The 12,755-nt window shown below is 38.6% G+C and overlaps 1 protein-coding gene across 5 annotated transcripts in view; it reads right to left on the bottom strand.

Annotated features, from left to right (window-relative positions):
- Window positions 1-12,755, bottom strand: part of gria4a (glutamate receptor, ionotropic, AMPA 4a) — a 93,633-nt gene that overhangs the window by 31,854 nt on the left and 49,024 nt on the right. For all 5 annotated transcript variants that reach the window (XM_063907567.1, XM_063907565.1, XM_063907569.1 and 2 more), the window contains exons 8-13: window positions 11,749-11,916; window positions 11,146-11,250; window positions 10,157-10,267; window positions 3,141-3,347; window positions 1,259-1,474; window positions 429-589 (exon numbers count right to left, since the gene is read on the bottom strand). In XM_063907567.1, the coding sequence (XP_063763637.1) occupies window positions 429-589; window positions 1,259-1,474; window positions 3,141-3,347; window positions 10,157-10,267; window positions 11,146-11,250; window positions 11,749-11,916 (968 nt within the window). The remainder of the gene's footprint in view (window positions 1-428; window positions 590-1,258; window positions 1,475-3,140; window positions 3,348-10,156; window positions 10,268-11,145; window positions 11,251-11,748; window positions 11,917-12,755) is intronic.

Raw genomic sequence — 12,755 nt, 5'->3', positions numbered from 1 at the left:
TCTGCTTCTCTCTTTAGATTTGCTCCCAAAAGGTCTTGAGTATGATGGCCATGAATATTTAAATAAACTGCATTCTCAGGTTATCAATAATAAAATGCCATATTCTTATAAATATTCTAAAAATACGGCTGGACTCTGCCTCTTCAGATGTGCATTAAATATTCATACACATCTAGCAAAATGCTAGACCTCCCACCAGAGCACACCCATACGGACATGACCACTGGATTATGTGCAGGTGTTTTCTTCCCACTTGTCACCCTGTTTTTGCTTGTGTGCTTGTTTGTGTCTTTGTTTGTGCGGACATACACGCTATCCCCAGCCCACACATCCAGCATAAAGACTCAAAAACTATCTATTACTCTCTCAGTTGGGCGCACACACAAATGCACTCTGTTTGTCTCACACACACCATTTCCCTCACTCACCGTGGTGAGATGTCGCAGCCCTGTTGCATGAAGGCTCCCAGTGAGAACCAGAGGGAGTTGAAGATGCCAAACTCATTGGGAGGCTGGTCGGTGGGGCCAAGCTCTGTTGTTCCCTCCTCTGGTTCCTCGGCGTGCCACTCATAAGGACTGAAGCGACTCACCTGAGACAGAGGAGGAAGAAATAAATGTCATAGATCACTTGGAGGTCTAGAAGAATGAACAATGAAAGTACAAAACACATCTAGTTTCTTATTATAATACAGGCTGAAGCAGAGGGAGAATTTTATTCAGCTAAATACCACAGACTAAGCCTAGAGGGTAAATTTCTTGTGACTTTTGTGGAAGAGACATGCTTGAATATTCAGTTTCTCTGGTGTCTCTTGACTATGTGAACTTAGGACATAGGACATCTTTAAGTATGTAATTATTTCCAGCATACAGTAGAAGAAGAATGTAGAAGACATTACAGCTAAGGAGGGTTTTAAATATATTCAAAACCTACACATGATGTACCCACAAGATTCAATAATGAACTTATTATATCATCAGTAAAGTGCATCCAGCTGTACATGAAAACTTCCATGAAAAGAAACCTCATCTCCTTTTTTCTTTATTTACTAAAAATAACCAAACGTATTTCTGATTGGCAAGAAATGTGTTCTGTAAGAGTCTACAAGGTCAATCAGCAGCATATGCTGTAGCTCAATAGTTGAGATTTTTTGTGAGCCAAATAAGACATCTGCTCAATCATCCCTACAGCTTTAAAAACTCTTCAAATTGCTACATATCTGCAATCCAACTCAAGTTCGAAGTGTTCAACAATCACTCACCAAAAACAGCACAACACTGACTCCAATGTAAGCGAACACTATGCACATCCAGATCTCATACGCCAGAGGGTCCAGGAAAGAGAAAACACCGGGTTTCGACTTCTGGGGCTTTTTGATCATGATGGAGATTCCCAAAGACATGAAGGGCTTCGAGAAGTCGATCACCTCTTCTCTCACCAGAGTGATGGTCAGTGGGGCCACAGCAATTTCTGCTTTCTGCAAAGAGTGGTTGGGAAAAATAGAGTGTGTTTAGATCATTTTGGATATAAAGTGGATATGGTAGCTAATGTCCAGTAACTTGACGTGAAGCAGAAGAGTGATCGCGACTTGACGTGAAGCAGAAGAGTGATCGCGAGGAGGAATCCTCTGTGAACTCCTCGACTTGCGGATGGAAGGTTAAGAACGAAGATAAAAGGAAGGAGATAAGAAAAATCCAAAACGGGAAAGAAAGAGCAGTGGCACATCGGGGGGGAAAAAAACAGATGAGGTAAAAGGAATACCAGTAAGATGACGAAAAGATGAGAAGTTATTCATACATAGGCATGAAAGTGATACTACTGGCATATAAATGTGCCTGCAAGGACTCATATACATTTGTGTGCGCACACACACACTCAAAATCTTTAGAAGAGTCAAAGATGTCATTCACTCAGCACACTACGTATTTGTTACTGAGTAGCTGCTTGTATCTAAATGTCTGCAGTCTCGACTGAAAAAGAGGCTCGTATTAACTGATGAGTGTTCCTCAAGGAGAGAGGATTTGACAATGCAAGGAGAATAAAGAGCAAAATTGAAGCTTTATGGAAAGACAACAAGGGTAGAGAGTGCAACAAAATGTCCACAACCCATTACATTTCATAAATTAAAGACAAAAATCAGGTGAAAAAAGAACTCAAAATAATAGAAAAGGACATGAAAGTTACAAATAAACAAAGAAAATAACATAGGTTGCGGCAGTAGAGGACTGTTGCCATTGTTTTAGTATTTCCTCTTTGTGGCAGACGAGTAGTCAGTAATGACTGCAAATACTTGAAACTAATAAATCCTGATTGGTCAATGCAGTGGTGTCCTGCTGTGTCACCTTCCACTCGATGGTTTCTCGAGGCTAATTAATTCTGTCGCTGTTCTGCGAGAAACTTCTCCAGTTCCACTCTTCCGCATAGTGAAGACTGACATTGTCTCCTGCATGTTGATAACGTTTGTATCAAGACGACATCTCAGACAGTGCTTGGGCAACGGCATTATTAGACAACTTGCAACATTCTGAAACAATACATGAACCCCCTGAGACAAAGCTTCTCTGCAGGACATGGTAAAGAAGGAGACACCAAGAGCAAGACAAGTTTATGTACTGCGACAGAGTTATTTTGAGCATTTTTCAGCTGTTGCTCGATGGCCTGCGGTGGGGTCACATCAGCAGAAGAACAAATAATGCAATGTTTAAGCCCTGCAGTATTACATGAAATTACAGAAGTTCTATTGACTCTGAGCCAGAGAAGTGTTGATTCAACACATTATTTCTGAGGCAATAATTTGCAATGTAGTGTACTGGATTAAATTACAGTATATTGGAGGTTGATCATGTTATACTGCCCAATACTGTGTAGAAAGTACATTTTGAAATGTTGAACAGTTGCCACAGTGGGTTTTCTTGTATATCTTTGAGAAAAACTGCATAATTATTCTATTTTCATCTGGGGCCATGAATTGACATCACTTAGCATCCCTTTCTGACCCATCCAAAGGTCTGATTCACTTAAGATATAAACCGAAGCTCATGCTATTGCAGCACAAACACCTTTAAATATTAAGCAATAAACAATTAGTTGTAAACATGAAAAAAAGAACTAATAAAATCAGCATACTTCCCATCCAAACTTACCCCATACACAAGCTCTCCCACCATGCCATTCCATATCTTGGTCTCTGGATCTCTGGCTCCATACTTCCCATCCGGTACGATGGAGATCTTGTATTTGATTCCGATGTGTTTTGCGATTTCTGAGGCCAAGTCCACACAGTATCCCTCAAACTGGTCGTTCCCTTCATAGAGTTCCCAGTTCTTCTTCAGCATCACATAGGGACCCTCCTGCAGAACCAGCATAAGGGGAGAAAGACAAAAGTGTTTGGAGGAACATGACAGCAGCACTTATTAAAGCAGGAAAAACAAATTGAAGAGAAGTTTAGTTGTGAACATTGTACCAAGGAAAAACACATACTGAACAAAGAAAAATCAAGGTAAATACAGTTTAAAAATACAGTAATATTATCGGACTGAACAGAAAGTGCCATGGCTGAGTTATATACACCAATGCAATGTCGACAAACTGAACTGAAGAACAGAGATGTTACTATAACATTAATATTCTGAAATGTATGCACATAACACATTTTACTCTATAGGAATTCTCCCAGAAATTTTGTCAGAAAAACTCCTAAGCCACCCAATCATAGATATGCAGCCGTTTTCTTTATTTTTTAAGAAGGCCATGTCTAAAAAAGATGTTTTATATTGTGTGTTTCTGACTTCTAGTGCCTTGTTTAATGCCTTCATCTGACATTACGTGCCTCCGCTGGGACCTGCACCTCACTGAGTACAACAGTTATGCTCAGAGGAAAGTAAAGTACAATAGAGAGTGAAAAAGAACAGGAAGAGAGGAGAAAAAGAGGGAAACTGCAGCTTTGGTAATGCGTCGTAAGAGATAGAGGAATGTCTATGCATGCAGTAAACAAAAAGATGAAAGCAAGGAGGAGGTTTAATGTTGTCTAGTGAGATTGTAGGTGTATTAGGGATGACACAGTAACATGGTCACAGCATGCAGACACATTACCACATCTGCGTAGGATATGCACAGAAAAAAGAAAGACACACACACACTTTTGAGTGACAGTGCATCCATCAGGAGCAGTGAGTTATGGTATTATGCCTGAGGCTGCTCACCCTGTAATCCAACTGAAACTAAGCCTATTAAAATGCTATCAAAGCCTTTTTAATCAAAGACTAATCTCATCTAATTAATCAAACAGGCTTTTACTGTATCCAACACTCCCATGCTATGAAAAGGTTTATGAAGTTCATAAAACACAATAAAAGATAACATATTTTGGATTGAATTCTTCATTCAGGAAAATGATTCACATTGAAAACAATTACAGTTTAAACAATGGGGATTTCAGGACATTTTTAAACAGGATCAAAAGAGTAATAAAACTACTCTGCCACAGATTTGGAGTTAACGATCTTCAAAACGGGAAGTTGAATTACATTGAACACAAGTCTATATCATGAGAAAGCAGGCAGGGGAATATAAAAATCTCACAATGGAAGCTAAAATGTACAAAAAAAAACCCTACAAAAAGAAGCTGGATTTAAAGCCATAACTCTAGGGATATGCATTCGTTATTTTGCACATTAAAATAAACAAATGAAATAATAATAGTCTGTAATTAACATATGAAAGGTTGAGATACAAACAAACAAATAACGCCTGAAGCAAGGCATTACCACATTTCTAGAGAACCATTATTCAGTCATCAGTATACAATTTGTTAAACAAAATCCATTGCTTCCAAAACAAACAACAAAAATGAGACAAATAACGCTTTTTTTTTTTACCAACATCATCATCATCATCATCAAATGCAAACATTCCCCCATTGTGTTAAATGTCAAAACATACAAAAACAATTCTTCTAAAAATGTCATTATCAGGGACATTAGCAGGTCCCAGGGGTGCTTATTCCATTGACTCAACATGAATCATAATGTTAATGAACAGCAAACAGCAGGTCCTAGTAAATTCATTCTTAAAGTTTAACATAGCAATGACTACTGTTCAGTACTGTCTCAGGAAAGGGAACCAAGTAAAAAAGATGTGAACTTTAAAGGACAACACCAGCTTGTTGGAAAGTTTGACTTATTGTGAAGATGTAAAATCAGAGAATTAGAAACCCTATAGTATATTAAAAAAAATGTGATTTACGAACAAGAGTATATATACATCACATGCCTGTAATGTATTGTGCAAGCTGTACTTTTTTGGACACAAAGACAATAATAAAGCTGAAACTTTCTACAACATTAACGTAAAGTATACAATCAATATATCAATGTATCCCCTTGGGCATTTAACTTTCAGAGAAATAGCAACCTTGCATATTTTCCAGATTGTTAAAACCATTCATTTAGGTTGATTATTTACTGCAGGGCAATCATTTGTCATCCCATATCAGGATTGTGCCTTACTAATGACCCTCCCTTGAAAGATGTAAGAATGCTATTATCTCAAGGCGTATTGTTTACCTAATCTGTGTTAACGAGGTCCACGCAACCATCTCAGTGGCCTTCTTAATAAAATTATCCTTATTTTCTAATGTTAGAAGTAAAGTATTTGACACTAGAGCGAGCTAATGTGGAGTTAATTTAGCTCATGTAAAAACAGACAGACACACAAAGACACACACCAGTGGGAGCTCTGCCAACAGTGGCACTGTTTCACTTTAAAGCCTCCTTAAGGTTTGTTATCAGTTTGCCCCAGACGCCTTTGTCTTGGTGTGAAGGTAATGCCAATGATGTGGGTGAGTATATGTGCGTGTACCGAATAATAATAATAACTTTTTTACCGCATTAGGTTTTGGTGTGGCACGTAGCATCATGAGACAGGATATGGCTTTTAATGACAGGTAAGAAGAGAGGACGGAAATAGGGACAACGATTAAGAAGAAAAAAGGGAGGGCATGGTAAAGAGAAATTCAATAGAGAGAGCGATGTGAGGCATATTGGCTGCAAAAAACTAAAGAAGAAAGATGAAGGAGCAGATCAGAATACAAATAGAAATAGCTACAGGTAGAATAGAAGATAGATAGGAACAGAAAAAATGGAAAGTGTGAAGTCGAGAGAAAGAGAAGTCGAGAAGTAAAGAGGGAAAAGGCTGAAAAGACAGACATAAGGAGGAAAAACGGGTGGGCGAAAGAGGGAGAACAGCTTTGTAGAAGCAAATGGTTGGGGCTGATAAGACATGAAACACTTCACACTGGAGCCAAAAAGGCAGACAGGATATGCTATGTAAGCCAGTTAGCCAGCCAGTGAGAAGACAGGCACCCGCATGGACAGTCACCTATCTGTCAAGTAATTAATTCAGGCTGCCAACCAGATGCTCAATCAGTTCAGCATTTATAAAGCCAGACTTTCACGTTACGGGTTAGCCAACCACTGAGACATTTAATAAGCCTGCGAGCCATCCATTCAGATGGCCAGAGAAGCAAGCCAGGCCGTCGCAACCTGTTTCAGTCAGTAAAATTGGTCAATCAGTTCACTCATTTATTCATTACCGCAATTATAGTACATAATCATCTATCCAGTCTCATATTTGGCCAGTAAGTCAGTGTGATGATCTCGCAGCTATTTAGCCATTAAGAGAGTAAGGCAGAGCAGTCAGTCGGTCAGTCATTCTAACAGTAAACAATTTAGCAGACGAAAGTCATTCAGTACCCAGTCTCTTAGTCACAATGACAGTCTGTAAGCTGCAGTTAAAAGGCTTTTCCAATGAAGTCCTCCAGCCACAATGACTGTCAACTGCAGAATAAGTCATTCTTTCAGGTAACTAACCACCAAATAAGCATTGCTGTCTTTCCAGCCAATGATTCAACCACCACACACTTTGGCCATCAAACCAACTTTAAGCTTGGGTTGATCATGTTACATATTTTTCAACATTTTTAGGCGCTTGCATACTTTTCTTGATTCTTTGTAATTTGACCTACTTAATAGGATCACATAAATAATGTAACTCTCTTGATTTTCTATCTACAGCTCCATGAATGAGTGTCCTGCATCCTAATGAAGAGATGTGTGGAGGCAGGTATATTGACCTCACATACTTTTGGGAAAGCTTAACAGTTATTGGACGTTGCAGATTCTTTAAAGCTCTTTGTTTGATAATCCATGTATTGAAAATAAATTTAAACGCAAATTCCATTTATCTTAAAATATAGTTCTTTATGCTTATATTATATTTAACATACAAATTCACTTCACAGGCATTTTGTAGGCTCTAATTAACTATTGGCAAAGCAAATGCATAAACAATAGATTGTCATTGTTAACTTGTGCAGTTACTACACACTAGTAAAGGCACATGCTGAACAATCGGTCCCTGTGAATGCACTTTGCTTCCATGCTTATGTAAAAATGTAAAAGACAAGACACACGCATTCATAATGTTGCCATTACAATGTGAAGTGTGTGCATCTTTTGTGCATCAGCCAAAAAAACCCTAGTGATTAAAACCTTTCTTTTCAGGGCACTCACTGGAACTCAAATACAGCTGAGAAAAAGGAGATCGATTGAGCTTGACTTAGTCGATTTACCAGAGTGACGAAGCAGAAAGATGATGATGGAGGGCAGGCAGTTTCAAAAGGTGTGGTATGAAAAAGGCAGGAATGACACCAAATTGTGTCCACATAGTACTCTCCTTAACAAACAAAAAAAACCCAAACACCTAGTGATGGTAATTTGCAGGTTCGCTGTAGTGTAGCAGAGGGGTTAGTCGTTGTTGAGGTGTCCTCGAAAGGAGTGAAACTAAACTGAATTAACAGGGCTGTCTGATGGTCTGGAGATCTTTCTATGTGGCCAAATGTCAAATCTTGACAGTAGCCACAGAATTCCTTGCAGAGCTCCAGTCCAGCTGTGTTGTCGTGACAAAAAGATAGGAACATCCCAGTGCCTCATAGGTTCAACACACGGTGGCTGTCACCTTCTCATCTGTTCAATCCCTCTCTGCCATTTATTTTGTGCTATTGCATTGCAAACCCTTTCTTAATAAAACACTTAGAAACAAAACACATTTAAAAAAAAAAAGAAAAAAGGAAGACATTACAACAAAGTAAAAAAAAAGGTGCACACTGAGTCTTTGTACAAAGCTTTAGAGACACAGTCTATCAGTCTGTCTGTCCTTTCCGAGGGTTTTCGAGCCTGTCGCTCTGTCTGCAGACCCGGCATCAGTGTCGCAGCAGAGGCTTCCTCATCATCAGAGGCTGCAAAGAGGAGGAGGTGGCTGAGCTAATGTTAGCCAAGGCCTGCTGAGGTCACCATCCACAGAAAAATATGCAGGTGGGGGAGGTATGGAGGTAAAAACGCAGGGAGACAGACATGGGTGGGAAGATATAGGGGAGATACGTATGCAGTAATGTCAAAGTTTATTTGGCATCTCTTTTTCAACCACACAACATGAATGTAATAAGAGACACAAGCCACAGGAACAACAAATGAGTGCGATGTGCATAGAATAACAACTTGCCCTTTCATTTTTTGGTCGTGCTCATGTGTTTGAATTTTCTAGTCTTAGGCCTGGCTGTAGGCACCACTCTGCACACTGCACTGATGTTTAACACATTGCTTGTTGGATTGTGCAGGCCTGCAGGCGGGACTTTTAACTGGGGACATTTAGTCCAACTGAATTCCTATCTCTGAACTCTCTCCTGTAGTGTGTGTAACCTTTCCCTCTGTGCAGACCAGACTGGTGACTACCACTTTTGACCACCAGAGGCACTGTAGACTTTCAACATATTATAGAGTCCTTGAACGTATTATAGGTATAAGCGCTGCAGTACAAATACAGATATTTTGGTCATACTTAGAAGTTTGCTGAATAAAGCAACGTAGCTAAAACAAAATGCTGAATTGCTGTAGCTGAAGCATCTGTGGCTTGTTTTATCTCTGGGCTCAAATTAGTCTTTTGAGTTGCTTTCACTTGCATCATTTTGCGTGCCCAATTGAATTAGTCTGATTGCATTTACAGGAAGGGGATGGCCACCATAAAAAGACTGCAGATGGGTGAAGTGAAATCAAATGTAAGCAGAGGATGTGCACAAATCCACCGATTAGCCCTCCTTTATCCATGATTGTAGAAGAAATAGAAGTAATTACACTGAACTGCAGACTGGTGTCTATGTGGAAGCCTTTAGAGGAGACTGGACTAAGGTCACTTCTAAACGGTGATGTGAGGCCAGTTTTAGATTTGCCTACTAATGAGACATTAGTGCAATCTTCCAGCTGGACGAGTGCCACTCCTTCATGGCTGTGCTCTGAGAGCTCTCTTCAACTCACACAGCTCATCCTGCTCCAACCTGATTTTTCTTTGACATTAACAAAACTCAGACGCATCACATCCTAAAGTTGAACGTTTCTGCCCTAACTTCTGATATTGTATCCTATAAAGTCACAACGTAAGCAAACTCCAGCTTCCAGCCTTAAATTATATTTACTGTATGAGGTGTACAGTGACTTTCTCACCTTTTCTATTTGGGACCAATTAAAACAAAGCAATACCTAATGAAAACTTGAATATTTACTGGTTGTGACAAAAATGAATGTTTTTCTTTGCTTGATTGAACAAAAAGCAAACAGTGGGACATTGGAAAAATATGTGGAATTTCTTGTTTTTCTTTGCTTTTTATTCATCTTATGAGCCCTAAGATATATAACCAATTGGTTCCCAAACCCAAAATTGGGAAACACCATACTACAGCAGCAAAGGCCATTATTACTGTTCAATCAATCTATATTTCATGTTGTCAAACTAATTAGAATTGAAATCTTGGCTTACCCTCTTCCCTCCCTTTCTAATTGCATGCACCTAATTTTGGAAAATGTCCGATTTTTTTAATTAAGCATGAACGTAACATTAATTATTAACACTATTAATATGAGTCACCTGTTGGGCGCCAGATTTATATTTCGATTTGCATCTCCATGAAATTCAATAATCTATATGAGGCAGCTGTGAGCTTTGATGCAAGGTTTGGGTGATAGGAGGTGATGGATTTTAACGGACTGATGTTGAAGGACAGCTTCACCCAAATGAATGCAGAAATGAAAGCAGTCTGAGGGTACATTACCATGATGGTTGTCACGACCACGGTTCGGTTCTCCATCGCCGTGCTGTCATTGGACAGAGCATTTTCATTTTGGACCAACACAAGTTTGTCTATGTCATTCCAATAGCCAATCTGAGGGAAACAGCGAAAGAAACGAAAATATCAAATATATCAGTCTTTGTAGTGTATATCATGTTCAAATAAAATGTCAAATGTGTACAGGTAAATCAAGATAGTCATAAAACAGAGACATGAGAGATGAAGAGGAAGTTATAAAAAGTAAAACAGAATGAGCTCACTCCGACAGATTTCCCATTGGAACTGAGGAAGATATTGAGAGATATTGAATGTGAGCCAAGACCCTTCAATAAACACACATCGCTGTCAAAGGAACACTTAAGAAGCTGGAACACCATTACATTTCTTTATTATCGGTCCTATATGTATACTTTTTTTCCAGTAAAGAGAAATTATGAGTACTTCCAACCTGCGCCTTATCCTCCTGCTTTTTGCTTTTCAGAAGAAGGATTATGCTTAAATTTCTGCTATTTGTGTCGCTGCAGAGTGTTATGTAGCACCAGGTTGATTTGTATCTGCTTCCCAATGTGTACTTGAGAAAAGCTATTAGAAGTCAAGCTGTTGGTCGGATTGAAGCTATAAAAACATGTTTATAACGGCATTAAGACAGTTATTAAGTAGGAATTAAGGAAATAAATATGTAGTTAATTATTTTTCTTTTAATAATAAACCTTCATGAATGATAAAAGAAGAAAAAATCAGCACCTACTAAAGTACAGAAATTAAATTAAAAAAGTCACATTGGCTGAAATGATGAAAAACATGCATTTTTTTTACATGCAGTTGTTTTATCATTGCTTTTCATTAACACAACCTAAAAATAAATTACACAGATTAAATAATATGACAAGTTGGCTGTGGTAGAGTTTTGAATTTGTTCAGACCACTCAAAGTGTTGTTATCATTGTTTTTAAGCCATAAGGAGTGCCTACCTTGCGTGGTCCGTTGCTCTTCAGTTCAAACACATCCATGGTATAGTTCACCCTCCGACCGTAGTGATCAAACTGAATGTTCCCAGTCAGGCCCTGAATGCGCACCTGAATTTATAACAACAAGGATAGTAAGACTGGGGGATTATTACAAAAAAACATACAGTAGTAATATTAAGTCTAAGGGTGGCAATGCTTATATATTATATATTGTAACAGAACTGAAAGTGTTGTTTGATATTCTTTAACCAAAAGTTATAGTGCAGTCAAACCAGCAGTGATTTTACAAAAAATTCAACTTATTTAAACAGAAGCAGCATTATCAGTAAATTGGCAGAGAGTCCGCATTAAGGTTCATATCATAATATTTACAGTGATTATACACTACATTACATTATTACAGGTTTTATTACATGCACAGTTTCCTGCAAAACAACTAATACCAACCATAAAGTTATACATTCAAACCATAGTATTACAAAAAGTTAGATTTCATTATAATCTTATACCCTGTCAATGTACTCAAAAATATAGCCAGTGCTTGATCTGTCTAAACACTTTGCAACCTGTCTATCCTAAACTATACAACCTTAAACCTGTGCTAACCTGTTTGAGTGCACGCTCCATATCTATTCCTTGGTTCCAGGGAGCAGCTGGGTTAGCCAGGCAATCACCAGCGTTGCCACGGCGACTGATATCAATTTTCTGCCGACGAAGGGTGCGGAAGGCCTCGGCCATCACAAGGACGCCATCGTATGTCAGAGATGAGGTATACTGCAGAATGAAAGACGAGACAGAAAAAAAAAAGTAATTCAAACAACTGAAACCCAAATACATCTGAAAGGTGTGTTTGGTGCTCAGCGGCATTTTACAAAACCCTCCACATTTTCTTTACAGTGATCATAGATTTTGCTACTCTGCGTGACTCGATGAGATACCAGCAAAGAATATATGTTTCCTGTGATTTAAAAAGCAAAAACAAGAACATGCTAATGTTGCAGAGCTGTACCAAATGCCTATGTGATGTATTCTTCAAATGAGACACAACTTAATCTAAGCTGTATAAAATTGGACCATCTTAACTCCATATGAATACCCTTATCGGTGTGTAAAAACGCTGAGCCTCAATCCATCTCACTAACAGTCTGACTTTTATTTGACGTCGACACTTAACACTGGTGAACATCAATCAACATCACTGTAAATGTAACATCACTGTAAATGTGCCACTTCTAGACAGGCTTATAGTTTTCGAAAACAGTAACTGGGGCATTAAAGTTACATTAAAACAGCTTTAAATGATATTGCATTACCGCTATGAAAATCCACTTTGTTAGGGTACTTCTTTTGAAGGTGGAACTTACCTTATGTATAAATGTTCATTTTATAACATTTCATTATTGAATAAGATGTGGCACTTCAGAGGGAATGTTTTCAATGTCACATCAAGAAAAAGGTAAAGGGTAAGAGATTACAAGATTTGTTGCCTATTGAAACTCTTAAATGTAGTGGTGATCTTGACAGATTGTTTGACAAATTCATTATAGGGAAGAAACAGCGCAGCGTGGAAGAGCACCACACACTCAGCAGCAACAAACCCATCCAGCCCACAC

The sequence above is a fragment of the Eleginops maclovinus genome, chromosome 18 (assembly GCF_036324505.1).
Source record: "Eleginops maclovinus isolate JMC-PN-2008 ecotype Puerto Natales chromosome 18, JC_Emac_rtc_rv5, whole genome shotgun sequence".
NCBI classification, from domain to species: Eukaryota; Metazoa; Chordata; class Actinopteri; order Perciformes; family Eleginopidae; genus Eleginops; species Eleginops maclovinus.
This window is presented reverse-complemented; position numbering and strand designations above follow the sequence as displayed.